Source organism: Myxocyprinus asiaticus, chromosome 21 (assembly GCF_019703515.2).
Source record: "Myxocyprinus asiaticus isolate MX2 ecotype Aquarium Trade chromosome 21, UBuf_Myxa_2, whole genome shotgun sequence".
Taxonomy (NCBI): Eukaryota; Metazoa; Chordata; class Actinopteri; order Cypriniformes; family Catostomidae; genus Myxocyprinus; species Myxocyprinus asiaticus.
The window spans coordinates 30,726,816-30,753,271 of record NC_059364.1 but is presented as its reverse complement, the minus strand read 5'-3'; the positions used below and the strand labels follow the sequence as shown (position 1 = coordinate 30,753,271).

The 26,456-nt window shown below is 38.4% G+C and overlaps 2 protein-coding genes across 16 annotated transcripts in view; one reads left to right on the top strand and one right to left on the bottom strand.

Annotated features, from left to right (window-relative positions):
• Window positions 1-3,491, top strand: part of LOC127412226 (histone-lysine N-methyltransferase NSD2-like) — a 28,611-nt gene extending 25,120 nt beyond the window's left edge. For all 5 annotated transcript variants that reach the window (XM_051648436.1, XM_051648432.1, XM_051648435.1 and 2 more), the window contains exons 22-24: window positions 69-175; window positions 309-504; window positions 2,436-3,491. In XM_051648436.1, the coding sequence (XP_051504396.1) occupies window positions 69-175; window positions 309-504; window positions 2,436-2,734 (602 nt within the window). In that variant the 3' untranslated portion in view covers window positions 2,735-3,491. The remainder of the gene's footprint in view (window positions 1-68; window positions 176-308; window positions 505-2,435) is intronic.
• An 8,783-nt stretch (window positions 3,492-12,274) lies between these two features.
• LOC127411898 (transmembrane protein KIAA1109 homolog) overlaps window positions 12,275-26,456 on the bottom strand; it is a 93,956-nt gene continuing 79,774 nt past the window's right edge. For 7 of the 11 annotated variants that reach the window (XM_051647756.1, XM_051647765.1, XM_051647764.1 and 4 more), the window contains 17 exons: window positions 26,093-26,254; window positions 25,809-25,948; window positions 24,902-25,100; window positions 24,146-24,349; window positions 23,852-24,028; window positions 19,198-19,344; window positions 18,864-19,079; window positions 18,612-18,762; window positions 18,324-18,481; window positions 16,727-16,916; window positions 16,420-16,637; window positions 16,004-16,255; window positions 14,683-14,886; window positions 14,115-14,309; window positions 13,833-13,967; window positions 13,574-13,742; window positions 12,275-13,347 (listed from right to left, as the gene is read on the bottom strand). In XM_051647756.1, the coding sequence (XP_051503716.1) occupies window positions 13,128-13,347; window positions 13,574-13,742; window positions 13,833-13,967; window positions 14,115-14,309; window positions 14,683-14,886; window positions 16,004-16,255; window positions 16,420-16,637; window positions 16,727-16,916; window positions 18,324-18,481; window positions 18,612-18,762; window positions 18,864-19,079; window positions 19,198-19,344; window positions 23,852-24,028; window positions 24,146-24,349; window positions 24,902-25,100; window positions 25,809-25,948; window positions 26,093-26,254 (3,137 nt within the window). In that variant the 3' untranslated portion in view covers window positions 12,275-13,127. The remainder of the gene's footprint in view (window positions 13,348-13,573; window positions 13,743-13,832; window positions 13,968-14,114; window positions 14,310-14,682; window positions 14,887-16,003; window positions 16,256-16,419; window positions 16,638-16,726; window positions 16,917-18,323; window positions 18,482-18,611; window positions 18,763-18,863; window positions 19,080-19,197; window positions 19,345-23,851; window positions 24,029-24,145; window positions 24,350-24,901; window positions 25,101-25,808; window positions 25,949-26,092; window positions 26,255-26,456) is intronic. The other 4 variants (XM_051647759.1, XM_051647768.1, XM_051647758.1 and 1 more) reach the window with 3 other exon arrangements.

The window sequence follows — 26,456 nt, the reverse complement described above, 5'->3', positions numbered from 1 at the left end:
TATATTCTCATTCAGCTGCAGATTGAGACTTCTCTGGATGTTAATTTAGGAATATGTGATGTTTTCAGGTACTGAGTTGACTTTTAACTATAACCTGGACTGTCTGGGGAATGAAAAGACTGTGTGCCGCTGTGGAGCACCCAACTGCAGTGGCTTCCTTGGTGACAGACCCAAGGTGAGCCGGTCTAATACATTAATATGAGATCTGGCTGTTGTCACTGGTGTCTCTGTAAACAAAAATAAGAATGACTTCAACTAAACATGGAGACAACTCTTATATACCCTTCTCTTTCCACCCCTCATTTCAGAATGGTCATTCTTCTGAGCCTAAAGCAAAGCATCAGAAGAAAAAGGCCAAGCGGAGAAGGTCCCGTAATGAAGGCAAGAAGTCTGAGGATGAGTGTTTCCGCTGTGGTGATGGAGGTGAGCTGGTTCTGTGTGATAAGAAGGGCTGCACCAAAGCCTATCACCTTTCCTGCCTGGACCGCACCAAGAGACCATTTGGTAAGAGCCATTGCTACAGGCTTTGCTGTACTTATAACAGTGATTTTTTAGTGTGGAGAAATACCTGGAAATCTTGCTTTGCCAGAAATGTTCTGTATTGAAACTGTGTGAAGGATGTAGCATTAGTGGTTTAAGTGCACACAAGATAAGGATGCTCTAATATAAGACGTCTGCTGTCAAAGAGTTGAAACAGATCACATAATTTGGAAGGAGATGATATTACTTCGTTTACTTGTAGGCAGTGTTACTCAAAAAAAAAAAAAGTAATTACTATGGGTGTAACAGTTTACTCATCTCACGATTCGGTTTGGTTCACGATACTGAACGCACGGTTCAGTTCGTTTCACGATTCTTTAAACTAAGCCTGAATCAAGAAATGTTAAGATTGAAAGTTTTTATTATTATTATTACTTTGTCTATAAAAACAGTTTGTTTCCTTTTAAAATTTAGCTAAAAGTACTGTTCTTAAAAGTGCTAAATGATCCATCAGAGATGTATGACTAGAACAAGGCAATGATGACACCAAATGGAAATTTTAGCTAATAATTCTGCTTACTGAAAATACGGAATTATGTTAGATACATATGCTGCTTACACAGTCACAGATAACAAACATTTAAAATATTTTAAATTAAAATCAAAACCTATGCTTTCTTTTAAAGATTTGGAGACCGTTTTTCATGCATTTATCTCATCTCGGCTTGACTACCGCAGTGCCCTTTACTCTGGAATAAATCACATGACTTTGTCGCCTGCAGTTAGTCCAAAACGCAGCCGCCAGGTTACTGACTTGCACTAGTAAGAGGGAAAGTATTTCTCCTGTTCTGGCTTCTCTGCATTGGTTACCTGTTAAATACAGGATGAGGCTGAAAAGGCACCTCTCCCTCCCACTGCTGGTTTCACTTTCCGCCAAACTCATTGAACAACACCTGTGGCTGCTAGTATGCAATTGTATTTTAGAGCTCCTTGAGCCAATGAAGCGATTTCCATTTGTATGCCCACGTTACATAGGCATAGGACGTTGCGTGTATTGGACAGAACAGACGCTATAATAATTAAAGGAAATTAAAAAACGTCCCATCTCCGCAATGCGTAGTCACATTTATGAACCGTGATGCATCGTGCCACGATGAGCTGTTACACCCCTAGTAATTATTACTATAAAATTGTAATCAGATTACTGACTTTACAGTTTTTTTTTTTTTTTTTTTATAAAGTAATCACATTACTAATTACTTTTAAGTTACTTTCTAACAATTTTCACAGAAAAGCTTTTGTTTTTCTGCTCAAATTCAAAATAACATCTATTTCCTCGGTCATCGACTGATTAGGTGTCACACACCCTTCAATTAACCTAATTCATGTTTGAAATGTATTCTAAATATATCAATTTATTTGAGAAAAATGTGTAGCCAAAGTAATTAACTTAGTAACCGTAATCTTATTACAAGAACTTTTAAACGTAATTCGATTACTGGAATTACTTTGTAATTAGTTCACACTAAACACTGCTTGTAAGCCATTACATGGGGCTAAAAACTGATTTTGCAAGTTACATTGTGGAAAATGTCAGTTTGGACAGACGCTCAAACAGAAAATCTTGTATTTACCCAAGGGTTAATTACTACTATACTTAATTTAGCTACAAAATGTCCAGAGTTGCTGGTTAGAGGTGATATCATGCAAATGACATCATAGAGTGTTGAACCATTTGGTGCTTGTGTGGCAATTATTTTGTGGCAATGTGGCAATTTCACAGCAATTTGACAACACAAAAGTAGCAACTATTCATTTCCATTCATTTTAAAATTCACCTATTTTGTGCCCATTTGTTAATTTTCCTTGTCCTTTTTTTATTTTATTTTTTATTGAGGGTGAACATCCTTGTTGGAGTAGTGTTTAATGTAATTTGAACTCCGTGTTGTCTCCAGGTCGCTGGGATTGCCCATGGCATCACTGTGACGTGTGCGGAAAGAACTCTGATGCTTTCTGCCAGCTGTGCCCTAACTCTTTTTGCCAGGCTCACCAGGAGGGGGCACTGCAGTTGCACCCACTCACAGGCCAGCTCTGCTGCCAGGAACATGAAGACTCGGATCTCCGCCTCCAAGTAGAGACCCCGGTGGAGAAAACCTCCACCACCAAACCGAGAAAGTACAGGTGCAGAGCAGAGCACAAATCCAACAGCAAAACAGCTCTCAAAAAGAAGTCTAAAAAGGCTGCAGAGGTGTAGTGGGTTATAGAACTGTGGAACATGCCAGTCCTTCCACTAACTCTGCCCCCTTTCCTCTCCAAATGATTCAGTGATATTGACGTCGCCGTGACTGTTCTGCCAAACTGAAAGCACTGCATGTGTCTGATCAGGGAAGCATGTTAACACTGTAGAGCTCCACAGAGCTGCCAAATCAGGTCCCTTTCTACTCACCCTGCCTCTCTTCGTATTCCACTCATGTATGTATGTGTGTGCATGCACTGAGAAATACAGACACACTTGGGTGCATGTGTACCCAACACAGAGCCGACAGATCAAACACCTCAAATAAACAGCATTACCGACGCCAAACTTGAAACTTTGTTCACCTTTTTGAATCTTGGCATAGATTTTTTTTTTTAAACAGTAGATATGTATATGGAAATGTATATGAAAGACCAAAATTATAATGATACTGGATTTATTGTTAGCAACAGGTGCCAGGACTTGTTTTTTGTGTTTTCTTTTGTTTTATAACAAGTGGTATCTTTAAATAATAAGACACTATGGGTAGCCCTTGAATTACATTTTTATAGTCAGTTATTGAGTTTGTGTAATTATAGAGCAGCACAATTATTTTTAGCTCAGTTCATTGTTGTAGCTCTCTTTTTTTAGTTGATTAACCAGTATATTAGAATGTTAAATGAGTCTGTAAAATCTACCTATCCAGAGTTTTAAATCGGCAAATCGTAACAGGGATTCTTGTGATACTTGCAGGAAATAAAGCTTTTTGAAGCAATTATGTGTGATTTTGTTCTTTGCTGAAGTTATGGAGTAAATGCAATTCAGTTGACATCTTGTTAAAGAGATAAAAATGATTTATTCACCCTCATGGTGTTCCAAACCCTGATGACTTTATTCCTATGGAACATGAAAAATGTTAGGCAGTAGGTTTGTCTGACACCATTCACTTTCATTGCATCTTCTTTGCCTTCAATGAATGTAAAGTGAATGGTGTTCCACGGAAGAAACTAAATCATATGGATTTGGAATAACATGAGGGTGAGTAAATCATAAATAGCCATTTACAGTTTTTCTCGAGCGATTTTACACATTTCTCCAAACTCTGGTCACTGCTTTCAAAACAATTAACTTAGCTATCTGAACACTTGTCCTAAAAAGATGGTACATTTTTCTTGATTTTTGTAATTTTCTTGAAACTCTACATAGAAATTTCTCTGATCCAAGATTAATTATTTTTATAAGGTAACACAGATGACTAAATTAAAGTCATATTCTCAAATGCACATCAGGTTGTGAAATCCCCATCTTCTGTGTTAGTAATGCACACAGCAAAGAAAATGCAGTTTACTAAATGTTTCACTGAGCTATCATGACTACTTTCTATGAAAGAGGTCAAATAAATTCAGAGAAACAAACAATGAGGAAGAAGAACAAGACAAAGGAGAGATGCAAACTGAGAACAGGTTGAGTGGGTAAAGGAAGAGGAAATAGGAGGAAGGTGATGAGACAAGGGGAAGGTTTTCTCAACTCTTTCAGAGGTGAACATAGAAAGAGTTGGGGAATAGACCAAATGGAGATGGTGTAATGATGGTGAGTGAGAAGAAAGAGGACAGCAGGGTGGAAGAGTAAAGACACGAGAGGCTCAAATGATCTGAGAGTCCTTCTAATTGATCATGTTATGAATCACTGTCTCTGAGACAAAGTGTTCTGCTGACATACAGTGACATCAATCTCAACAAAGAAGAAGAGGGATGAATGGCACTGGTCTGCATGCCACAATCAATGTCCACAATTACTGTACCATCTGTGCTTACTGTGCTGTCTTAGGTAGGTCCATAAAATACAGCATTTATTTATTTATTTATTTATTTTTTCAGCAAGCTTCCTCATAGTTGAAAATGTTTTGAAGTCAATAGAAAACACATGTCAAAAGTTATATCTGTTAACACTGTGAACTATCAATGTTAATGTTGGTAAATAAAAAATTATATTGTACCAAGATTAATAAATGATGTTAATATTGTTAATTGTTTCTTCATGATTCCTAATGAATTAACTAATGTTAACGAATGGAACCTTATTGTAAAATGTTACTGTTTTGTGTTTACAAAATACACCAAAATGCATAGGCCTATTTGTCATTTGTATGTGTAATTTAATGCTCAGATAAGTGCATTTGTGTACACTTCTGAGACTCAATATCACTCTTAAGGGTGAGAATAGCATCGGGTAAGACTTTTATTTTATTTATTAATTTATGTATTTGATAAATTATTTATCATCCCTCTAACAAAACTGTTTAATTGTGCTGTGACATACTGATAAGAATGAGGTTACTTTTCTCTGGGCAGAATTCCAACCCCTCAAAGAACACGGAATGCGATTGCAGTGACAAGATTCTATTGTGTGACATCACAATCTTCTCACACACAAAAAACTGCAGCTCTGACAGAATCAGGTTTCATTGCACTCACAACACTTAAGAGAGGTACTTAGTGCAGTTGATACAGATATTTGGATTGCGAATTACTTCGTAGTAAGTACTTCAGAGTACTACACAGTTTTGTATAATGGGACTTGTCAATAGTCTTTTTGTGCGACTTGGATGTTTTGGCACCTGTATGCCACTCGACCAACAAGTGAGCACACATGAACGTCCACATCATGTGCTGAAGAGCAACATGTCTTACATGAAGACAGATGAGAAAAGAGAGAGCAGGCATGAGAGAGAGACAGGAAGAGAGGTAAAGAGACAGAGGAAGAGAAGGGTGAAGAAGAGAAAGATTGATGAGGGTAAACAAATGAACAGAAAGTCTGGAGATTCAGAGACGAATCTGAGGAGAAGAGTGAAAGAGTCCAAGCGAGAGAGAAAAGCAATGGAACTGGGAGAGAGAGAGATGAAGTTGCAGTCAGAGATGGAGAAAAAGAGGCAAGAAAGGATTCTGCTGAAAGCTGAATGGAAACAGTGGGCAGAAGCAGAGTTGAAGCAGAAAGAGATGAGCAGTAAAGTTAGGTATGCAGTTCAGCGTGAGTCAAGCGAGGTGTTACTAGACTTAACCCCAACATGCGTTGAGAAGACAACCTTGCAAAATCCTGCTCTGCTTTCACAAATACCTGAACCAATGTTAGCTGCTCCTGCCCATCAAGACCTCAGTCATGCTAAGGTGAAGAAGGTGAAAGCTGCAAGGAAACCCTGGGCAGAAGCTGAGTTCCAGGTGAAAGAAAAAATTTGCAAAAAGATGAGGAGGCAAGTTCAGGATGCAGTTCAGAAAGAGACTAGCGTGGTGTCCCAAGACACAACCCTATTATGTGTTGAGAAGACAACCTTGCAATCTTCTGCTCTGAGTTTAGTAATGCCTGAACCATTGCTGGTGGCTCCTGCCCATCAAGTCCTCATTCATGGTGAGATGAAGAAGGTAAAAGCTGCAAGGAAACCCTGGGCAGAAGCTGAGATACAGGAAAAACAAAAAAAAGAGCAAATTCAAGATTCAGTTCAAAGAGAGACTAGAGATGTGTCTTCTGCTCTGCATTCAGTAATGCCTGAACCATTACTGGTTTCTCCTGCAAGTCAAGTCCTCAGTCATGGTGAGGTGAAGAAGGTGAAAACTGCAAGGAAACTCTGTGAAGAAGCTGAGAACCAGGAGAGAGAATCTTCTGCTCTGCATTCACCAATGCCATTGCTGATGACACCTGCCTGTCAATTCCTCAAGCATGTTGAGGCGACCCCTCAGCTGACCTCTTCGTCTTGGTCCGGCCACAATGCACCACTCACCAACGTCTTAATGGACATTGAGGACGATGAGTGCGTGGATATGGAGGACAACTCTGTATGTGTGCTGGAGGACATCAAACCCAGAGATGGCATTAAAAAGACATTTTGCTGGTTAGAGGAGGAAACTGAGACTCTGGAGCCAGAATCAGAGATGCAAGAGGTGGGCGGCAAATCAAGAGCTCCAGAACAGCTGGAGTCATCTACAGATACGACATGCAAAGAGTCCATCTCGAACCAGGACCAGATTCTTAAGATTAGTGAGATTAATGAGAGAATCATCAAGTTGTTCCAAACAAGTTCTCTCAAACAAGAGGCTCAACCTAGTTTAATGGGTCAGGAAAGGCCAACAGTGATGAAAAAGGGTCTCTTTGCTCTTCATCATTGGGCTGAGGAAAAGGCCCGTGAAAAAGTGCAACAAAAAAGACTGAAAGAAATGCAGCTAAAGGAAAGACAGCTCCTGAGGGAGAGATACAGGAACGATCCAGCTTTAAAGCATCTTTTAATAAACAAACACAACCACTTTTACAACTCTTCCAACACCAGGAGTTAGAGCTTCTCCAGAGAAACAAGCATCAGAAAAGAATGTATGCACAGCTTTCATGGGTTGTCTCCTCTTAGCCCAGATGGACAGATACTGGACCAAACTGGATTGATAATCTTCATTTGTGACTGAACTCCTCTTTCCCCAACCCCCTTCCTCAGTCACTCATTACATGGATCCTGAAAAAAAAAAAAATAATAAAAAAATAAATAAATAAATAAAAATGAATAATTTATGAACATGGTTGCCCTTTATTTACTGTAACAGAAAAAAAAAAAAAAAAGCAAAAATGTTTAAACAGAGTTCATTATGATGTTAAAGTTGTTCCACATTTGCACACACACACATCTTGCTCAACAGGTGGCACTCAAAATACACATAATTTTATGTTTAATTTAATGCACTGAAAGATTAAAGATTTTTTTAAATGTAAAAATGCAGAAAGTTTTTTGGAAGGGTTAGGTTTAGGGGTAGGGTTAGGGTTAGGGGATAGAATCTATAGTTCGTACAGTATAAAAATCATTATGTCTATGGAGAGTCCTCATAAGGATAGCCGAACCAACATGCGTGTGTGTGTGTGTGTGTGTGTGTGTGTGTGTGTGTGTGTGTTTTCATGGTCAGTGTATGTCAGGTAATTTGGACCCCCTTCCCCTATCCAAAGCAATTTATAAATGAAGAAAACAAGCAATTATCATAAATAAGCCTTATGTAACCGTAAACCAGAACTGTACAGAACACAACTAGAGGAAAAGTGTAATTAGGGCTACATACAGTATAAGATTAGAATAAAAGTTTAAAACAAAGATGGGAAACTGATTGATGATGTATTTTTCTTTCTAGTTCATTGACTGCCTCTATTTTCTTATATGAAAACGTCAATTTAGGTAAATATAGAAATAGTGAAAACGCGTGAAAAGAAGATGAAAGACAGTCTGTTTATTCATGTATTATTTTTTTCAATTGAATCAGGTCATATTTTGAGTTCATTTAAAGTAGTAAAAAATATCAAATCAAACAATCACAAGGTTTGTTGGGGTAAGTTGTTCTGTCATTACTGTAAACAGCAAAATGTGAACAGTATAACCATTATGAAATACCAAACAGTTGATGAAACATCACAAATGTAAAAGACAACATACATAAATATTAAACCATTTTTTTTATTTTTTTTTTTGTAAAAAATAAATAAATCTAATTACTGTAACAATAAACCTGAACAGTACCCAACACTGTTAAAAAAATACAAAAATAAAAATAAAACATAAAATAACGGTAAATGGATTGCAGCACTGGGTGCCAAATGTTTACCAGACACTGAAATAACAGTTTTAGACTGTGAAGTGAATTAACATGTTTAGACTGCAAAATGAAATAGGCGTTTCAACCATAGACTGAAATTACACCTTTAAATTGTAATTCGAAAAAACATGTTTTAACTATAAAATGAAATTATGTTTTGACTGTTCATTAAAAAAAATAAAATAAATAAAACATATTTTTACTGTAATTACTGTGCCTCACAAAAAAGTACAGTACATTTCAGTATTTTAACCCTAAGAGTCTAGGTTTACTTCATTATGTATTTTAAGGTCATTTAGACTTACTTTAAGACCTAGAAACTTAAAATTGTAGGAGTTTGTAAGCTCAAGCTTGACTCTTCACCACAGTGGTAACCCCCAAAACTCAAACATTACACAAACTCTTCTAAATCTCAACATAACAGAACATTAAATACTTAAAAATCTCCCCCTTTATTCATCTTGCACAAAAACACATAAAATAGCTCAATTTCAACATTTACTCTCCCCATCGAGTCTCATGCAAAGCATGCTGGGGGAAAAAATCTATGGTAAAGTACCGTAAATTTACAGTTCACTACTGTTTATACTATTAAATGTTATAAACTTAATATGTCAGCCTTCTGGAACAACAAAAATCCGTTTTTCACTTCATCTGCTTTTGTTTTATCTATACTGTTTTTGGATTTTCTCCCCAATTCCCAATGCACTCTAAGTCCTCGTGGTGGCATAGTAACTTGTCTCAATCTGGGTGGTGGAGGATGAATCTCAGTTGCCTCCACGTCTGAGACCATCAATCCGCGCATCTTATCATGTGGCTTGTTGAGTGCGTTACCACGGAGGCTTCACGCTATTCTAAGCAGCATCCATGCCCAACTCAACTGCTTAGGAAGCCTGACTGTAGTCACTCAGCACGCCCTGGATTCAAACTCACGACTAAAGGGGTGGTAGTCAGCGTCTTTACTTGCTGAGCTACCCAGTCCCTGTTTTATCTGTATTGTTAAACACGTAGTTACTACAAAAGGCCACATGATGAACAAAGTTAATCAAAAGTGGCTCTTTAAGGAGCAATAATTAATACACATGTACAGACTAAAAACACCATCAGGGTAACACATGTGACACTTAAATAATGCAATAAACATTAACTAAACTACATAAAAATATAACACAGGACACCCTAATGTACATAACATTAAAAAATGAGAAGAAATCTATCCATTCCCATAAAATATAATGAAATGTGATGGGTCACGCAGGGACTTTTGTGAATGCCTAATGATGTTTTTCACTGTTATTTTTTAGCAATAGTTTTCCCTGTACTCTGTTGTTTGATAATTTAAATTTTTACCGTGAATTATATGGTCAAATCATACTTTTACATCTACTTTTCTTTTTTACAATATTTTACTGTAAAATTACATGTATTGTCTTATTATATATCTTATCATTTGTACTGTATATGTTGAAGTAACTATCTGTTAACTAATTAACATCTTTTTACTTGAGCATTTTTACATTCTTTTTCTGTTAAAATTAGACATTTTTACATTCTAGAAATCCCCCATCCTGTTTCAGTAAAGCAAAATACAGAAAAAATATTTAAATTTTGTAGAGCAAATTGCTGAAGACACTCAATCTTCATATTATCTTCATATTATGAGTACAGTGTAAACTCAATATCTTGTGTCGTAAATGTAGCATCAAATTAAGAAAACTTAAAAAGAAAATAAAATCTGTTTATGAGCAATACATTTTTAATTTGGTGTGAATAAATGTATTTTAGGGGAAATGAATCTTAAATTATACTGTATTTTCTCTATGAAATAGATTTTTTTTTTTTTACAGACATATATTTACAGACACCTAAGGTTAAAATTAAATTTTCACACGTGAAAATTAAGTAAATAATATTTGTATTTAGACCCCCAGTGAGCAAGCTAAAGGGTGACTGTGGCAAGGAACGCAAAACTCCATAAGATGTTGGTTGATGGAGAAATATAACCTTGGGGGAAACCAGGCTCACTGTGGGTGCCAGTTTCCCTCTGGAAAAACAACATATATATAATGCCAATTTTAGTTATTTATGTGTAGTATGAGTCATGGTTTAAAGTTAGTAAACTAAGTAAGTGTTAGGAGCCAATGTTTAAACAAAAAGATTTTGTATAATCTGTAAGATTAATGAATAAAGTCTTTCAAGTCCATCCTGAATTAACTGCAGAAGTGAACACAGATGCATTGTCCTTTGTTATCTGGCTGATGGAGGCTTTAGTTGATAATTAATTTATTCTCTATGTATTCCATTATAAGATTGTAGTTCATCCTTTGACCAAGGTGATGCAGGCAGAGGTCAGTGAGGTGCACTGCAAGCTTGCAGCAGTTAATTTCCAGCAAAGTCCATCCTAAATCCAAGGTTCAGGCAGTGGCCAATGTAGTATCCCATGTCTGACGGTTGGTGCTGGCATCAGTTCATCCTCTGTGAAGTCCATTGTAGTAGACTGAAGTGATATCTGGCTGGCACAGGCTGCAGTTAGTCGTCATTACTCAGCGACACATAGCAGTGGGACTAAAGTTTTTGTTAAAGTCAAATCCCATTTTACTCTATAATTTAATAAAATACACTGATCAGCCACAACATTAAATCCACTGACAGGTGAAGTGAATAACATTTATTATCTCATTACAATGGCACCTGTCAAGGGGTGGGTTATATTAGGCAGCAAGTGAACAGTCAGTTCTTGAATTTCATGTGTTGGAAACAGTTAAAATGGGCAAGCATAAGGATCTGAGCAACTTTGACAAGGGCCAAATTGTGATGGCTAGATGACTGGGTCAGAAGATCTCCAAAACGGCTGGTCTTGTGGGGTGTCCCCAGTATGCAGTGGTTAGTACCTACCAAAAGTGGTCCAAGGAAGGACAACCGGTGAACGGGCACCAGGGTTATGGGCGCCCAAGGCTCACTGATGCGCGTGGGGAGCGAAGGCTAGCCCGTCTGGTCTGATCCCATAGAAGAGCCACTTAGCACAAATTGCTGAAAAACTTAATGCTGGCCATGATAGAAAGGTGTCAGAACACACAGTGCATCACAGCTTGCTGCGGAAGGGGCTGCGTAGCCGAAGACCGGGCAGAGTGCCCATGCTGACCCCTGTCCACCGCTGAAAATGCCTACAATGGGCACATGAGCGTCAGAACTGGACCATGGAGTCATGGAAGGAGGTGACCTGGTCTGATGAATCAAGTTTTCTTTTCGCTTCTGTGGATGGCTGGGTGCGTGTGCGTTGTTCACCTGGGGAAGAGATGGCAGCAGGATGCGCTATAGGAAGAAGTCAGGCCGGCGGAGGCAGTGTGATGCTCTGGGCAATGTTCTGCTGGGAAACCTTGGGTCCGAGGGGGACCTATACATGATATTAGGCAGGTGGTTTTATCGGTGTATTTTTAATGAGTTTGACTAGAGTTGATGATGATGATGGGCTGTGCAGAGCGAACAGAATAAATTAATTTCCACGTTCCTCTATCTGCAGACTATTGTGAGAAATCTACATGCATACTGTCCATGTAAGAGGTAAATTTGAACCGTTAAACATGCAGTGCACAGCATAATGGCTATGTTTGGAATAGTAATGTTTTAGTACTATTTCTGGTACATAACCGGATGTCACTCTGTGAATGAGTTAATGTGACAAAGTAGCATACCACTTTTTTAAATGTTTAGCATTGCATAGTAATATAGTTACCTAGTATTTAATTTAAATTATAGCCAGTGACAGTAAGAATAAAAAACGGATTAATCTAAATTCACATTTAGGTCACTTTTTCTATAAATATATATAAAAACATTTATATATTAAATAATTTGAAAACATAATTGTAGTAGTAATGATTTTATTCAGTTAAGAAATCAGCACATTTAACATATTTACCTCTGTATATACAATGGTCTATTGCACTTATGAAAAAAAAAAAAAAAAAAAGGAAAATACTATCACCACAGGCCTAACATGGGTAACAGTTTGCACATTTAATATATTTACATTTAAGTTAGAGCCTTGCTTTATAGGCCAGTTCACATTACACGGCACAATCTGAGGTTTTATTCACAGGTATAGAATATCTGAGGCATATCAACTTGATCATCCCTCAAAATGTTTTTACGCAGGCATCATAAAATTTGGTCACTCTCAAAGGAAAATTCAGGTTTAGGGATGTTTACACTTTTCTAATGGATTCACAATTTCCTCTGTTGGCTAAAAGAACACTTTACCCCAACAGCGGTTACCTGTCTTGTTTGCTCTCAAAATGTTAAATAAAACTATTTTAAAATTCTGATTGGCAATATTTAACAGTATATTCACCTCAGAAAAAGAACAAAGGATGCATATAGCTCCTCTGAACTCATGTAAACGGATTTCAAGAGCACACCTGCATACTGTAGCTTAAGATCACTGTTAGTATCGGTGAAGTGTAAGTGCATTTAATCCATGTTAAAAGTCCAAATGACATTCAGCAGCAATTATACAACATCTACTTGATCTGAAAATCAAAATGTAAAAAAACAACAACAACAAAAAAATAACACTTTCAGTCAATCCAAGAGCTATGGCCATATGAACCACGGCAAACATCAGTGTTCACAACAGTATAGCAGTGATGGTGATGTATTTGTGTGGGTGAGCTGTACAGTAGTTTTCAATAAATTCAGTATTTTCAGACAAGGTAAAAAAAAACAAAAAGAAATGAACTGGATGGCTCCCAGATAATGGAAATCTATGAATACATTTTTAATACATTGAAGTGTTTGGGTTAATGCTCATCTTTGTCTCTTTGACCTTTCTTCTCTTTCTCATCCTGTAGTGCCGTGCCGAGTTTCTTGATGAGAACAGACAGAACTTTATCCAGAGGGTCCATCACTCCTCTCTGCAGCCACTTGGGAATGGTAGTCCTGGCATGATGGAATCCTAGCTTCTGCAAAATGTAGTCCACTCCAACTGGATCAATCTTACGACCTGTCCATGAGATCAACCTGCAACATCCCGCACAGTTCATGTTACATCAATTCATTACTAGATATTAAACACACAGACGACGTATGCAAATTCTGATTCGTACAAAGTATGAAAATAACAAATTGTGCTACTGGTGGAAAAGTACATACTTTATGGTCAACCGATTTTATTTTATTAAAAATGTCAAAAAGGCCTGTGCATATCTGTGATTTGTGTTGATGTTAGGTGACTGGAGTATATTACCGTAGTGTGGGCTCCAGATGCCAGGTATTACAGAGGAACTCTCTCCAATCCACGGTGGTATAGTTCAGTCCCTCCTCTTTCTCCTTTTTCTCTGATGAACTCTCGTCCTGCTGTGCTGTGGGGCTCTTCTGACCAGGCCGAGATGCAAAGATGCGTGGAGCAAACAGGGCTGTAATGTAAAAGTAAGTACAGTAAATTTTGATTTCTTGTTGGTTTTCTTGATATCCATGTTTTCAGTGCTCATGTTGTTGGATCTCACCTTTCTCCTTCTCTTTCAGGTATGCTGACACCAGGTCATGCAGGAACATGATGAGCTCTGCATCCATGGTGACACAGATGTGATCGGTGAACTCGGTCACCACACTGCACTCCACTTTGGGCTTACTGCTGGCATCTACAAAACAAAGCTCTGAGTCAGCACTCTGTTTTCTCACACCATACAAGCTTATCACAGGCATCTATGATTACCTTAACAGAGGCTACCAAAACATACTTAATGCTACACGTCAAATTAAAAGGAAAATTGTCAGTTTGTCTGTACCGCTAAGAGAGGGTTCCTCTGGGTCTTGTACATGGATGGATTTGAATTGGAGCTGCATTTTGGGAAGGGCGAAAATGGTCTCTGTTTCGTGGTTGTAGCTGGAGGAGCCTCTAAAGCCACTCAGAAGACTGGAGCTCTTCGCTGTAGCTCCGCTCTCAGAGTTATTTGCATCCACATTCCGCAGCAAGTTCAGCTCTGACAGGAGAGAGAAGAATTGAGAGGACAAGAAAGAATAAAATATTTTTAGCAACAGAGAATAGCAACCTCTAAACATGTTTCCTTAGTGGAGAATGCCATCCAGTAATGCACTGACAAACTCAGTAGAAAAAAAATCTAAAACCAAGATAGCGTACAAAGAGAGAGAAATGTCGAAAATTGTGAGTCAAGTCCCCCTTGTGCTTTTTGTGCAGTGCACTATTTGTATGACACACAGAGTTGCTATCTTTGTAAAGTGTTCCAAATGATTTCCCCCTCAGTTCCATTTCAGTTGAGATGATACCCATGTAGGAAGTATACAGCCAGACTAGCACACTAAGTTTTGAAAAGAGATTTTAGTGTGCAAATTTACCTTCGTTCCTCATGGCAGTGACATAGCTGAACCATTCTTTGACTGTAGCCACACCATGCGGAGGGTTTTCATGTCGACGGCGGGTAACCTTGGTGATTGTAGCCATTGGGCTCTCCAGAGCACCACAAGGCTTGGTTACCATGGTATTATGCCCAAGGTGAAAGTCAAGGGTCTGAACAATGTATGTAGAGTCATCACTGGAGCCTAAGCAAAGAACAAAACCTTTTAGTTTTAATTTATGGATTCAGAGAACACTACCAAGGAGGAAAGGAAGGAAGAAATAAAAGGAAGTAAGGAAAAAAGAAAGAGGGATGGAAGAAAGGAAGAGTGTAAGAAGGGAAGGAAGAAAAAAGGGAAGTAAGGAATGAAAGAAAGAGAGTGAGAGAGAGAGAGAATGTTGGTAAAAAGACAAAGAAGAAAGGAAGGAAGAATGTAAGAAGGGAGGGAAGACAAAAAGAAAGATAGAAATAAAAATAAAAAATTTTCATGGATTGCAATTTGAATGCAAGAATGCAATTCATGTATTCAGAGAATACCACCAAAGAGGAAAGGAAGAGGAACCAAGGAAGGGAGAGAGCAAAAATGGAAGGAAGAGTGTAAGAAGGGAGGGAATGAAAGGAAGAAAGAAAGAAAGAGAGAGAGAGAGAATTTTATGGATAACAATTTGAATGCAAGAATGCAATTTATGGATTTAGAGAATACTACCAAGGAGGGAAGGAAGAGGAAGAAAGAATGCAAGAAGGGAAGAGAGTAAGTAGGGAAAGAAGGATGTAAGAAGGGAAGGAAAAGTGTAAGAAGGGAAAAGAGTGAGAAAAGAAGGCAGGCAGGAAGGAAAGGAAAAAAGAAAGAGAGAGAGAGAGAGAAAGAGCGAAAGAAAGGATTTTATGGATCGCAATTTGAATGCAAGAATGCAAATAATAGATTCAGAAATTGCCACCAAGGAGGGAAGAAAGAGGAAGCAAGGGAAAGAAGAGTGTAAGACAGGAGCGAATGAAGGAAGGAAGGAATAGTGTAAGTAGGGAAGGAAGAGAGTCAGAAGGAAGGAATGAAAATAGAAGAGAGTTAGATGGGAAGGAAGGAAAGACAGAAGAGTAAGGAAGAGAGGAATGAGGGGAGTAAGAAAATAAGAAAGGAAGAAATTAAGAGAGTAAAAAGGGAAGGAAAGACAAAAAGGAAGACTGGAAGCAAGGAGGGGAGTAAGAAGGGAAGGAAGAGAGTAGAAAGAAGGAAGGGGAATATAGTAAGAAAGGGATGAAGAGGAAGTGGAGAAAAGAAAGGAAGAGGATAGATAGATGGATTAAAGCTGGCTTTGTGGTTTTACCATCCTCCCAGATCTTCTGTGCCTCAGTCCAGAAGGCAATGTTGGGCTCTTCCAGGTGAAACAGCACCCAGGATTTGGAACGGAAGTTAGGCCCGTGGAAGCAAGCCAGCGTCATATGGTTGCCATGGAGACTCATTGAACCACCCAGCTGCACAGCATCTTCTGGGAGGGGCATCTGAAACAGGGAAATATGGCATCCTGCCACCATCTTCAACACACTGGGCCAATGCCTGTGATGAGCTGCATCCATATCTGTAAGAGAGAAATTAATGTTTGTGCTAGCTATGTATCGGTCATGTAATTTCAGCTACAGAACTGTAATTTTACTATATAAGTGCAAGTAATGTAGACAATGTATTAAAAAATAAAATGGACGTATCTACAAATGGAACTTAAATGGATAAGAGAGCACTAACAGAGTTCAGCTGCTCCTTTGTCTGTGTTGATGACTGGTGTTTTGGGAGGCATGTAGGGCACTGGGCCCCAGGTGGACAGGGCTCGCTTGCTGGTGTCAAATTGCTGTGTGAAGAACTCCTGCAACTTCATGCCGATCTTTATCAGGTCAGGGGTGGTGGAGCGTGAGATGATCACCTGGAATATGTCCCACTGCAGATCTCCATGCACGAAGATCTCACTGGAGGAGATACAGATCAGAGAATGATGGTTATGGTAGTGCTTGTTCTTACTGTTTCATCCATCTTACTGTGTTTTGAGCTCCCTTACCTCTTCTCAGACAGACTGGCCTCTGTGGTGCAGAGGTTCACCTTCCACTCGTCTTGCAGTTGCAGGTCAGCATTACTGAAGATGCCCATCAATATGCTGGAGCCCATATAATCCAGCCGGGCCTCAGTGGAGCCCATGGTGATCTGGATCTTATGACTGGGCTGCTGATTTGGATGTTCTGAAATGTGGGCTGTATGAACAATCAGTTATTAGTCACTGAATAGGATGCCCTATATATCCCCCCCCCCCCACACACACACATTAGTCTCAGCTTCAGATGGCATGGCCACAGTCAGTTCACTGACCGTCTGATGCGTTGCATATTGCAAACAAAAATTACAAGAGCTGGTTTAAATTGCCAGTTCCAATCTGAATGGATTGTGCAATGCAACTTCATCAGTTGCCATCAGATCACTGTTCTGCTCAGCAATCATGTTTTAAAAATGTACAAAGAGGCATAAAAGCTTTTTATTGTTCTAACAATAAATAATTTCCATTGATCATGGATTGAACCTTTTGAACACATGACTGGCCAACATTTTTAAGGAGAGACACAATGAAAGAGCAATAGAAGACAAAAAAATATTGAAAAATAACTAAATATAATAGCATGATAATTGATGTGAATTTTAATTTTAATTTTGTACTTCTAAAATTTTTTTGCACTTCTGTTTTTGCAGTTCAAAACAACAAAACTCACATTTTATATGTTTGTACTGTATATAATAGAACATAACATTTATATTATGCATATGTTGGGCAATTTCACGGAAATGTCAACCACATCATAAAAAACAGAAAAAGTTCCATTCAGACCGCTAGAGGGTGCCGCTTGCTTACACAATACTGACTGAAGTGCTCATTGCTGTCTATGAAATGCAGCCTTTCAAGCTTTCGTAATCGCGCAAGACCATATTACGATTTCAATCTTAACTCAATCAATATTGCAGCCTTAATGGATACCATACCAATGTCTCAGAAGTCAAAAGTTTTCTGGTTTCAAAGCGTTATGGATGGTTTTACCTCATGTACAGGTAAGTGCCACTTTCACAACTGTCAAGTCTGTAACAATGGTTTTACCTCAATGTGAGAATGAGAATGATTATAAATGAAATATTACATGTTCTTAGGAGTGCCACTGCCAACCCTTCTACATTCTGTGGCTATCATTATTTCTGGATTGTGCATTTGAATTCAAAGAGTTTTTACAAAATGTGTTGATAATTACTTATAAATGAACCATCGGTTTTTCATATCAGCATTTTCATGCTTAAAACCCATTTGCAGATGGTTTTAATTTGGTCAATAACTGGCAGATAAATATAGGCGGCTGATACATCGGTACATTCCTAGAAATAATCACTGGATTCGCTAAAGGGTTTACAGGATTATAGAGCCTACAGACATTTTTTCATTGTTTTTAAAACAGCCTTTTAAAGACACTGCCACACCATTATTTGAATTGTTACTGTATAATCGATTTCAGATAAACCCATCCTTTAACAGCATGTAAAAATGGTTTATGCCATCAGTCAAAAGTCTAGCTAAACAAAAGTACATACACATACCTTCACTCAAAGCAAAGAAGTGTACTTACAGACCATTTCTAGGGTGTTGACGTCAATGTTGCCACCCACCACTCCTCCTTTGGAATCCAATTTGGAGCGGCCCAGTCCAATAGACATGCTGATCTCACGATCTCTGTTACTGCCCACTGACAGACGGCCATGACTCTTCAACCCACTTGTCGTCCAACTGTTTAAAACAAAAAGGCTCATAAACAAACACATCAAACAGAGATATTATGCATTTAAAAAGTTAAACCAATGGTGTGGTGAGATTAAGTTTGTAGATTAAGAGATTAGGAGAGTGCTGTTTCTCATACGTATTGTTGCCCATGACATTGCTCATGTTCATCTGGACATTAAGTTGTTTAAGGTTGATGGCGAACACCACCAGTGTCTCCCATGGCGATCCCTGCTGCGCCGCTGCTTTTCCATTGCGGAATGATGGGGTAGAGGTCTTTGTGACTGAGTCTGAGACAATTTATTTAACATATAAGGATAGTTCAGCCATAGAGTTGTAATTTAAACATATTACTAACCAGTGGTGTGCTGCAGTGTGTGTTGATGTGTACCTCTGCGTGGTGCTGAGGAGTCTGACACGCTGCGGGACCGTCCGGTGGCAGGAGACTTAAGGTGTGCATGGCTAGGTGTGGCATCATTGAAGACGGAGGAGGTGGGGTGTTGATTGGTCTGTCCGTCCCACGTCCTCCAGTATGCTTTACGGCTGGACTCTGGAGACAGGTGCTGGGCGATGCTCTCCACCGAGTCTGGTGTGGCAGGACCTGAGGCTACACAAAAATTTCATAGCAGTTATCATCAATATGTTTCCAGCATTCATCTGAAGACGCAAGATGATGGGAAACAGGTGAGTAGAAATCTATAATGTTGAAAGTATATGTACAGTACATGTATAACCTGGCAAGTTAATGGTCTGGTCTCCAAGAAACAATCTCCTGGCGATGCTTCGGCGGTACCAAGCTCTTGGGAAGGCAAGAATCTCACTCAGACGTCTCATGTCGTACTTAAAGGATGCAGAACCGATATCACACACCGCTAGAAAAACACATGCACATGCAATATTTATAATATCTATTTTATATTGTATGTTGTAGTCCAATGATGATTTATTGTGTCAAACAGATCCAGTTGATCTCTATTAACAAGACACTTCTGACATTACAAAAAAGGACATAAAATTGATTTTACATCATAATTATTAATTAATCCTATCAGTCGTTCATTCAGAACATTCAGAGTTAAAAATCTAGTTAAAGATAATTAATGCATGTTTTCCACAATACAGTGATTAAAAAAAGCAATATTTACCTACATATATTTTTACAAAACACTGAACAGGGTGTGCAAAACCTACTACTTCACCCAGTAAATTTTGGAATTCAGTTGTTATTTATTATTATAATCCAACAATTATATATTGTTGTCCAGTTTGTCATTATAATATGATACAGTATTACTTTGAGGGTTTGTTGTATACAACGGCAATATATTCCTGTTATTTACTTTACTTTCACCTGGAGCTTATATTCTGATGCTGCAATGCATTGTTTATCACGTGCAAAAGGCTGTATTTTTTGTAAGCAACATTCGTAACAGTATTGTAACAGTAAACATACAAGGCACGGTGGCCCCTCAGCACATTAGAGCAGAAGGGAAAAAAATCATTGCCGTTTATCAAGCGCTGAAACTTTGCTTGGTGTAGAAAAATCTGGAATAATGTTAAACATTGTAACAGTCACCTCTTTGCAACCTGAACTTGTTCAGAACATTAAATCTTTGTGACACCTGCACTAAAAACCATCTAGATGCAGCGCAACAAATGAAACAGAATGCTGGTGTCTTGACGTGTTTTTGAAACCTGAAGTTCTTGTTAACTTGACACAGTGTCTAAAAATGTGCCAGTCGTGAGTGAGACACTGAAGAAACGTTCATCCAGTGCATTTAATAATAATAATAATAATAATAATAATAATAATAATAAACTTTATTTTATATAGCGCCTTTAAAGAAACCTCTCAAAGCGCTTTAAATAGAAAGGAAAAAATAAAAACAAATTATAAAAATACAGAGCTTAATACAAATGGATAAAACATGCATCTCAAAACAACTTATGATAAAACACAGTAAATAAAATGATAGTATTAAATTAATTGAATACAATAGTACCAATTAAAAGCCTCCCATAAAAAATAAGTTTTAAGATATGATTTAAACTCATTAAAAGACCGAACTTCTCTAAGTTCTGAGGGTAGAGAGTTCCATAGCTTCGAAGCATAAGAAGAGTATGCCCTGTCACCCATAGAGCGTAAACGAGTCTGAGGAACAGTTAAAAAACCAGATTTAGAGGAGCGGAGATCACGCTTTGGGGTGTACGTGGTTAAAACTCAGACAAATATTGGGGAACCAAACCATGCAAAGCCTTGTAGGTAAGCACAAGAATTTTAAAATCAACACGAAACCTGACAGGGAGCCAGTGCAAGGATTCCAAGATAGGAGTGATGTGATCACTTGCCCTGGCCCTAGTCAGGATTTTGGCAGCCGAGTTTTGCACATATTGCTATTTATTTAATGTAGATTTTGAGACTCCGGCAAGGAGAGAATTACAATAATCAATGAGAGAGAAAATGAAAGTACTGATCAGTTTTTCAGCCACAGAGCATGATAACATAGGGCGCAGCCTTGCAATGTTTCTGAGATGATAAAATGATGTTTTAACAGTATTTTTTACATGCGGCTCAAATGACAAATTTGCGTCAAAAATAACACCCAGATTTTTCATTTTTGTTTGAAGCTCCAAAACTGAGCCCTCAATGGACAGAGTTAAGGAGCCAGCCTTCCGAAGCTGGTGAGGAGATCCAATAAGCATAACCTCTGTCTTATTACTGTTAGACAAAGAAAATATTGAGCCATCCAAATTTTTATCTCAGAAATGCAGTTTGAAAAAAAGGCATCTGCCAGATTGTCACCAGGTTTAGAATGAATATATATATATATATCATATATATATATATATATATATATATATATATATATATATATATGTGTGTGTGTCGTCTATGTAGAAATGATAATTAAGACCCAGTGATCTTAAAAGCTGACCAAGAGGAAAAATATAAATACTAAAAAGTAAAGGGCCCAAAATTGAACCCTGTGGGACACCAGAGTGGACTGAACCAATCTCAGACCTGTAACCACCTAGAGAGACAAACTGCCTACGATCAGAGAGATAGGACCTGAAACAATTTAATACAGTACCGGAGACACCAAAGACAGATTCAAGGCGGGTGAGTAAAACAGTGTGATCAACAGTGTCGAAAGCAGCACTGAGATCAAGAAGGATGAGAATAGAAAAAGAGCCTGAGTCTAAAGCCATTAACAAGTCATAAGTGACCTTAACTAGAGCCGTTTCTGTACTATGACATTTCCAAAAACCAGACTGAAATGGCTCAAAGAGATCATTGACACATTGTGTAATTGAGAGGCAACAGCTTACTCTAAGATTTTTGCAATGAAGGGAAGATTTGAAATGGGACGGAAGTTGCTCAAATTGTCCAAATTCATATTTGGCTTTTTTGGAACTGGAGTTACAGCAGCAATTTTAAATGCTGCAGGCACAACACCAGTACGCAAGGAGTCATTTATTATGTCCAAGACAATGGGACACAGAGAGGCAAAACAGGATTTGAATAGACTAGTCGGTAGAGGATCAACTACGCTAGTGGTAGCTTTCATACGTGATACCTCATTACTTAGAGCAACATGGTCGAGTTGAGAGAAATTTGAGAGAGGTGTGCCAGAGAAACAGGACAGGCTGAGAAATGAAACTGAAAAAACAGATGTGGTAGCAAGAATATTTTTCCGAAGAGTGTCTATCTTAGTGCTAAAAAAGTCTAAAAACTTGTTACACGGTGTTAGTGATGCGGGCAAGGTGGTAGAACAATTACATTTGAGCAATCTATTAATAGTATTGAATAGATGTCTCTGATTGTTTTGATTATTTAAAATTATTTCAGAAAAATAACAGGTTCTGGCTGATCTGATTTCTTCTTTATAATCATGTAAGTTGTCTTTCCAAGCCTGGTAATATACATTCAGGCCAGAAAGATGCCACTTTCGCTCCATTTTACAACAAGCAGCCTTCACTGAGCACAGATTGTCATTATACCAGGGAGCAGAACGCAAAGAAGAGATAGTCCATGTTTTCAGTGGAGCAAAATCATCTAAGCCAGATGTGAGAACAGTGTTTAACAGAGGAAAACAATGAAAAAACCGAGCGGACGCACACAAAAACACATTCGGTGTGAATGGCCCCTAACTCATCTGTTTGCAATCTGTGAGTGCGAGCACGTGGGCAAAACAAGTTCAGAAGGCCTGTTTATTTTTTCATAAATTACAAACCCGAACCCAACGCCCTACTTGATAAACTGTGAACCGCTCTGAAAGCACTGACAACAGCGTATTCGCACATGAACCCAGAACAACATGTCACTCGAGCGGTTTTTGCAGAGCCTTCCTAATGGGGCGGGGCAATTGTGTGGTGGTTAAAACCGCTACTGTCAAAAGGTCCAGTTGTTCCCCACTTATCGGTGGCTCTGCTTGCGAGACCTTCACGTGGAACAAGGCTTCACTCGCGCTCTTCAGATGAGAAGCATATTTAGCACTTACAAAGAGTAGAATGCGAGATAAATATCGTAACATTTGCTTCCGTGACCCAAAACTTTGCTTTGACATTGCCAAAAAATTTTCAATGAAGAAAAAAGGCAAATTATCCATCAATATTTTCTAAATTCGCTATAAGACGAAGAATTTTCAGTTACCACAACATCTGATGTAATATTTAAGTAGCATTTTCCATTTTGCACAGATAACATGATCGGATCTCTATCTGATCACAGTGAAGACACATTTGACTGCAAGGTGTAAATGCAATCCAGCTAAGGAATATCCAGATACTGTCTGGATACTGCCGCACTACAAAAAAAAAAAAAGAAAAAACCTTGCCTATTATGTGCGGTTTTAAATAGAAATAACCGTCCAACTGGAAAATTTAAAAAAGCGCTTACATTTACATGCAAGAGATCCTTACAGATCTTGTGCAGTGTGCCTGATATCAACATGTAGTGACACAGATGAGAAGCACGAACATCTAAAGCTCAGTTAATACAGGTACGCCACTAAAATAACAGAATTCTGTTCGAAATGTTGTGTTTGTGCTTAGACTGAATTTTAACTGCACCTGGGAGAAACAGTGCACTGTTTTTGTTCTAGCTTTCTTTGTCTTTTATGACTCTTTTGTGGTTTATTATCATAGTGATTGATGTGTCGTTATGAAATAAGACTTTCCCCTTGAAATCTGAACACAAGTGATCAAGTGTAAACAGCAATGTGTCTCTCCTGAACACGTGATCAGATCACCCGGGATGAATCTTAATTACCAGGTGTAAACAGAGTCTAAATGATTCCCTTTTATTTTATTATGCTACAGTGAAGGCTTTTGTAAAAGCTGAAGTAGATACCTCAGAACTTATTTTCAATTCCTTACCTGAGATATTGATAAGTGTTGTGTCCATCTTCCCGCCCTTGCTGGCAATAAAGGTGTCAATAAATGCTGGACATCCTGCTCGTCTCATCCTGGAAAGACTGACTTTCACAAACTCCAAGTTGATGGAGAGAGAGTCTTTCCTGCCTGTCACTGAAGACGCCTCCTCATCCACTGCTCCTACAAACAACCAACGTCTTATAATGATCATAAATATCAATAACAGTACAGTGCAAAGCTATTTTGAGAGCACAGTTCACAATGTTTTTGAGCAATGTCTCTGCATGAAGCTTTTACCCAATGGTCCTGGTCCAGGTGGGAGGCCAGTGACTGCAGATTTTTGCTTGCCAGCTCCGTAAGGATGGAACACATATAGTGAGAAATCAGACATACAGGCAGTGAAACTCAGACCTGAGGAGCTTGTGGGAGGGCCTGTTAGATCTGACTGGCTGCTGTGGTGGCGACTCCGCCCCAAGGGACTGCCTAACCCCGTGGATGGGCCTGTGGAATGTAAGAAATGACCATGATTACCATAATCAAAATCCAGAAAAAAAGGCATGCACAAGAGTCAGTGGAATTTCTATGAATTAGTCACTCTGAACAATTTATTTTCCATCTTGACTAAATCATCTCATGATTAATAGATAATTTGGTCACACTTTATATTATACAGACTATGTATTTACTGTGTAAATACAGGTTGTTCTGCAAAATTCCCACATTTGCTGCTACTGAGGTTGAGGTACGGGTAGTTTTAGGAGTAAGGGTAGGGTTAGGATTAGGGTTAGAGTAAGAGTTTGGTTTTGGGGTAAAGGTTGAGTTAGGGTTTGGGGTAAAGTTAACAGTGTAACTACAAATGTAATAAATGCAAGTACTTTAAATATAATTACAATGCAACAACATGTATGTACATAATAAGTACATTGTATCAAATGGTTAAGTACATAGTAATTAAGGCCACCTAATATAAAGTGTGTCCGATAATTTTTATTTCAGTAAGTTCATTACATAAATCAACATAAAAGAAGGATTGTCAGTAAGGTACATTCATACCTTTGCTTCCAGGCAATCTGTTGACATTGTGTACTGATGGAGGTGTGGAAGAGGGTGTGTGTTGGCCGTCAGGTGGATGGGTGGAGCTGGTGGGCTCAAGATCACCCCTATTGGATGAGAAGACCAGGTCCAGAGAGGGAAGTTTCAGCATGCACTCCACTCGAGACATGGGCAGACAACTGAACCGGATCTGAGATGGCTGAGAAATAAGCAAGGTGAAATTAATGAACTGCTCTAAAATATTAACATCAATATTACCAGAATATAAAAAATGTGTGCATCATATTCCAAGTCATCTGAAGGCATACAATATTGAAGTAATTTTTCTGTAAAAATCTTTGTCCTTTGCACATTCATAAGCACTATGATTGAAGCTTGTTCACGAATACTGACATGAGAATTTCAATCGTTTTATCACTAAATGCGTTTTAGCATTAACATGCAAGACACTGAACAAGTTTCTCTCTAGCACTCATGAACGTGCAGCGGACATCATGATTTTCACTGAAAAATGACTTTAATTTGGGTTGTTGTTTGCCTTCAATATGATGCAGGAGTCACAAGGTCTACTTTTAGGATATTAGGAGCCTTTTTTAAGCTTTAATGTGAGGAGTTAACTGTGAAATTCACTAAAAACTCTCCTTTGTTCTGCGTAAGAAAGAAAGTCATGCAGGTTTGGAACGAAATGAGGGCGAGTAACTTCAGAATGAAGAATTTTCATTTTTGGGTGAACATTTAATATTACCAAAACATCAATAATAACAGATATTTATGGCTGGATGTTTACTTTTACTTTTTCCTCTGCAGAGTTGGTCTTCTGTAAATTGCTTCTCTTTAACTTTCAAAGCAGCAGAACATGTCTATACTCTTGGAATAATGATGGAGTATATGGATTTGTCTTGAGTACCTGCACCCTGACGTAAACCACCACATCCACAGGGAAGGAAGAGTATGGAGATGTAGCAGAAGATACAAGAGACACCTGAGATTCCTCCAGAGGCTCCACAGAATCAAAATGGCCCACATCCTCCTCAGGTACATTCAGGGCTACACTCCCACACGGAGAAATTTATGTAACAAAATGTATACATAGAAACATCTCACAAACTGTTTTTTTAATTTGTTCAAATTTGAACCTAATGCAAATAAAATAATTGAGACATTTTAATCCATCCACACGCCTGCACTCACTTGTGTAGTTCCTGTCGACTGGTGTGATGGGAATGGTCTCCAGAGCTTTCTCCAGGAAGTCCAGCAAACATGGACTAATGACCATTTCCTCTGGCAGTGTTTGTAAGGCAACCCATGCATACAGCTTTGCAGTCTTCCCCCCTGCACTCGACTTACCTTTACCTGCTCACACAAACACAATAGCATAAATTAAAGTCTCTATGCTGACTTATGCAAGAAAATCCATATGCCACCAAATGTATCTTCAGCATGCATGTAATGTGTATGAAGCATAACAATGCAGCCATAATACCCAAGGATTGTTTAAAACAAATTACTTGCAAACATGCTTAAACTGCAGTGACAAACCATAGCAAAACTTAAA